The following is a 4,913-nucleotide window of genomic DNA, read 5'->3' on the forward strand; positions in this document are numbered from 1 at the left end:
GAATGCCTGGGGGCTGGAATGTGGGAAGGAGGCTACAGAGCAGAATTTTACCACCTGTACTCAGTGGCAAATTCAGTAGGACAGCACATGCAGAAGTAATAGTTCTTGTTCTTTCCTGTCTAATAGGAAGTGAAATTTCCTATGTGAAAAATCATTTGAAAGCATTATTTCACCAGACCGCCCACAGTTTAGTCCTGCTCTCAGGTCTAGTTATTTCACGCTGCAGAACCCCCTCAGGCTGTCCACATACCTCCTCTTGGGCACAGAAGGGAGCTGTAAGACTTCTCCACTAACACACCTTCTGGCTGCCAGGGCAGGAACATGAACATGGGACGGGAGAAACAAGAATACACACAAAATTCCCAAACATCAGCAAAATTTCAGAGCAAGTTCAGGTCTGAATTCAGTGGTTATGTCGCCAGGCTGTTAGGGACACCATCCTCCTCACCTTTGGCAGATCTGCACCAAAGCTGCCTGCTTCACTGCTCAAGAGAGCAAGAGCAAGCCTGAGGGACGGGGCTTTCTGGTCAGTGACCATATACAAAAGCTCATGTACAATGGATGACTGAGCAGGGAAAGGTACAGGGAGAAACACAGACAGGGTGTATGAAGGCAGATCAAGAAAGGGTGCCGCAAGAAGGAAATAGGCTTGGCTAGGTCCTGGGAGGGAGGGGGACAAAACAATCTGAGCCGCATCCTTGGTATGCTAGTGCTGGCCACAAAATGAAGAGAGAAAACCATTTAGCCCAGATCAGCCTCCCTTCCCGCAGGGGCAGGGATGCTCAGAGGGAGAAGCCAGCCTGCTCTCATACTGACCCGGACCAGCAAGTGTTTGACCAGTGTATGCCTCCGCCTCATGGTAGCTGGCAAGGGCTTCCTGCCCCCGCACCGTGGTGTGGTGTCCAGTACTTCTGTCCTCACTGTGATATTCAGAGTCCCTAGTAAATAAATTGAACAGAGCATGTTTCTTATCCATGTGGCCAAATGGAGTCAACTTGCTTTAACTGCGAGTGGTCTGAGATGCTTTGGGCAGCTGGTCTTCATAGCCTCCGTGGTCTGGCCAGTAAAGGTGAGCCAGCCAGTACCGATGGCTTGTTCAGACACCCTGAGCGTGAGGGAGCTGGGTAATGCCTCACCAGCAGTGACTTCATTGCACTACATACGGCTGCAACAACAGAAGGTCGAGCGGCCCCTTGGACTCCAGCGTACCCTTCCCATTGCATATGAAGCACAGCACCAGCAATACAAGGTTCCCGCACCCACAGCCATGCAGTCCCTTCCTCCCCAGCTGGTCCCAAAGCTCTCAAGAGTTCCCCATGCCACCCCTTCAGTTCCTGCCCTCTCTGATAAGCCCGTCTAAGAAAAAAGTCAGCTGGCATGACGGCTCGTATGTTTGAACCACTAAGAACAAACTTTGGGATCCAGAGGAGACAAGATTCTGCCAGTGTCTCTGCACCTCCCACTCCCTCTCACTTCAGTTTTAGGGTTCCCCATCACCACTTCCATTTTTGCTGCCGTACCCAGCTGGACTGCTGTCACATTCCACGTGAAGGTCTTGGACTCCTCTGCACACAGACACTCCTTGTCCCTGCAGGTCCGGCATGGCTCCACCTGGAAGTCTGAGGATTTAGCCAGGGCCACGTGGATCTGAAGGAATGACAGATGCAGGCGAGTGGCTGACAGGAGAGACAGTTTGGTACAATGCGCTCTAAAACTGGAGGGCATGGTAGGTCTGTCCCACACAGTGTTTGTTACCTGTGGCACAGGCACATACCTGTAGGCACTGCTGCAGGTAGCTGAAGACGGTAGCTTCCAGCACAAAAGTCTCTCCTCGGATGACAGAATATGGCAGCATCACATCCACAAAGAAGGGCTGGACTGTTCTGAGACTCGTGGTCGGGGCAAGGCCAAATCCCTTCCCAGCCAAGCAGAACATCTTGACTTTCCACTCTGCCGCAGCAGCCGGCGCTGTGACTGGAACGGTCCTGCTGCTGTTGGACCTGAGAGGAAGACAGCACTTGCATGAAAAAATTCATCCCACTCCACTGCAATGGGGAGGGCTCATGGCTCTGGGTGAGAGAGGTTATGCAGGTCCTCATGCTCAGATCAACCTTGGCTAGATTAACAATGACTTCTGCTCCGGTGGCTCACAGCAAGGCAGCTCTCAGCAATTTGTTCCCTAAAGCCTTAAACCCTGCTTAAATGCCATCAGTAATGGCTTTGTACCCTTCTCCTGAGCAAGCCTGAGCATTCCAGCTCTGTGCACTCAGTCAACAGCATGATGTTCTGGAAAGCAGCAGCACTGTATCCTCCCGAGTGCTGATTCATCAGTCTTAATCTAAGCACTGTGGCAACGAGGGCTGCAAATTTCACCGGTGCACCCACCAAATGGAGAACTTTTGAGTGTACCCCAATGTGTGAAGAGAGGATACTTGATGGTTTGGTCTTGAACTGTATTGCTCTTCTCTAAATCTGTGTAGACTTCAGCTCTGCACCTCAAAGTCTACTAGTCCTTCAGTGTGATGCACTACAAATGCAGGGAAGAGTCACAAAATTCACATGCAGATCTCTCTTGACACCTACGGCTGGACTTCTGCACAAATGCAAGTCAGTCAAGACTCAGTAACAAAGGAATCACAGAATCATCGAATCATTGAGGTTGAAAGAGACCTCAAAGATCATCAAGTCCAACTGTCTACCCAACGCCACCATGCCCACTAAACCATGTCTCGAAGTGCCATGTCTAAACGTTTTTTGAACACCTCCAGGGATGGTGAGTCCACCACCTCCCTGGGGAGCCCATTCCAATGCTTAACGACTCTTACAGTGAAGAAATTCTTCCCAATATCCAATCTGAACCTCCTCTGGCATAACTTGAGGCTGTTGCCTCTTGTCCTAAGTCATCCTTCTGTCCATTTGTAAAGTTCAGCATCACTTACCCAACAGAGTACAGATTCCAGATCCAAGTTTCAGGGAAATAGCGGAGAAGTCTTCCCTGGGTTGTAAACTGGGGTTTTTCTTTCGTGATTCTTTGGTCTTCTGTAGAAGGTCCCCCTGAAAGAAAGAATAAGGAGCCCCACCAGAGTGGGAGAGGTGAACCCTGTCAATGACAGACAACCTAGCACTGGGGTAAGAGGCAAATCAAGCAATAAGAGAAATGAAGGAAGAGTCTGGCAGAGGAAAACACAAGGAATTGGTCTGATTTGGTAGGAGAGGGAAAATAGGAAGGGAAAAGAGTGGCAACAGCAAAACCAGCTTGCAGTGAGATGGTTGCAAGTTTTCCAAGAGTTGGTTAGACAAAATCCCTTGCTGACCTGACCCAGAGTTGATGTTAAAGAGACTAGGAACCTCCAGAGAGCCATTTTAACTAAATTATGTGAATAACAATGCTGTTTGCTGGTCTGCAGAAAACTCACAGCCCTCTGCAAGCAATGTTTTAAATATCAGCAGGCGTGTGAGCCAGCTTAGTATGATTATCTAGTGCAAACTGCCACATAGAGGAAGGAAGCGACTGTCCCTGCAGCCACAGGTGGGGATAGAAGCCAGGTCTCAGCACAGCCTGTAGGGCAGTCACTGGTAAACAGATCCCAGTTTGTGCCAGGAAAGGGAATGCCATCCTTTCATGCCAGGGAACATCCAGGTAGTAACATTCTTCGGAGTTCTTTTTGTAAGGACTGGGTCATTCCTGCCGAGGCTGGTGGACTGGGCAGCTAGGCTATGGCAGCAGCACCTGTTACTCCTCAGAGGGCCAATATCCATCACCAGCAAACCCCAGAGGTCTTCCATCTGGGCAACCTCATGTCTAATCTCATGTCCCAGGTAGGCTGAAAGCGCAGCTCACCCATGGTCGGCTTCCTATCTGCCCGACGAAAGCACTGAGATGGCTTCTTGATTACAAGGTTTGAGAAGATTTTCAGTCCCAAGTTCTGTTAGGAAAAGAAGAAGGGCAGGGGAGGTAGAAAAGCATCTGTGAGTGGGGACGAGCAGCCACAGCTCTTCAAATTATTCTGAAAACCATTGGGGCCAGGACGGCCCCTGGCCAAATAGCACTGCCTGTCTTGTGTCCATGCTGCTTACGGCTAGTCCTTTCTAGAGATCAGCCTTCAAGACACCAAGATATCTGCCTGCGAACAGCCCAAAACAGTGCCAGAGAGTGAGCTAACAACTAAGCCATGTCAACGATCCGTGGTCTAATGCTTGGGATCACTCCCTGTCTCTCTTTAATGCTGTAGACAAACAGTATGCAGCCCAAGACGTCATTCCCAAGGTCAAAAAGTTGAGTTTTGCTGGTCCAGGATCTCATAATCTTGCTTTCTACATCTGTGGAGAGGAATACAGGTGTTCATGCTCATAATAGGATTGTATGTCTCTTGAGAGAGCACAGCTTGGGCAGGACAGACAGCAGGAGCTGCCTGGAGAAGGCAAGATCTTCTCAGACTGCTTGGGGAGAAAGACATCTCAGATACTTATAATTTCAACAGTTCTGGGAAAAGTCACAAGGTGATTACCCGGAAGATGTTAAAGATGTCAGGCTGAAAGGAATGCTGTGGCTTCCCTCGTAGCAGAGATGATGTGGACTGGGGCTGAACACAGTGATCTGAATGCTCTTCTACTTGGGCAGGGTATCCATGTCGGTAGGCAGCAGGGAACAAACCATAGACCTAGGGAAACTCACAGGCAGGGAAGAATCGGGCAAGGAGCAGATGCCTCCAGATGCTTCGCTCCACCCTCCCCTAGCGTATATATCTGTTCCTGCCCATCTCTCTAGGCAGACCCCGCTTTCTACTCCACACAAAGACCTCCTCATCCAGGAGAATCACAGGATCATCAGGGTTGGAAGGGACCCCTGGAGACACCCAGTCCAACCTCCCTGCCAAAGCAGGGTCACCTACAGCAGGTTCCAGAGGATCGCA

The 4,913-nt window shown here is 50.1% G+C and overlaps 1 protein-coding gene across 1 annotated transcript in view; it reads right to left on the minus strand.

Annotated features, from left to right (window-relative positions):
• Window positions 1-4,661, minus strand: part of LOC104160893 (alpha-2-macroglobulin-like protein 1) — a gene marked incomplete at its 5' end in the record, with an annotated part of 11,406 nt that extends 6,745 nt beyond the window's left edge. Inside the window, 7 exons of the mRNA XM_009699138.1 lie at window positions 251-305; window positions 817-938; window positions 1,521-1,647; window positions 1,775-2,000; window positions 2,940-3,054; window positions 3,842-3,926; window positions 4,509-4,661. Of these exons, the coding sequence (XP_009697440.1) occupies window positions 251-305; window positions 817-938; window positions 1,521-1,647; window positions 1,775-2,000; window positions 2,940-3,054; window positions 3,842-3,926; window positions 4,509-4,661 (883 nt within the window). The remainder of the gene's footprint in view (window positions 1-250; window positions 306-816; window positions 939-1,520; window positions 1,648-1,774; window positions 2,001-2,939; window positions 3,055-3,841; window positions 3,927-4,508) is intronic.
• Window positions 4,662-4,913: the final 252 nt, after the last annotated feature.

Source organism: Cariama cristata, unplaced genomic scaffold (genome assembly GCF_000690535.1).
Source record: "Cariama cristata isolate BGI_N322 unplaced genomic scaffold, ASM69053v1 scaffold20974, whole genome shotgun sequence".
Lineage (NCBI taxonomy): Eukaryota > Metazoa > Chordata > Aves > Cariamiformes > Cariamidae > Cariama > Cariama cristata.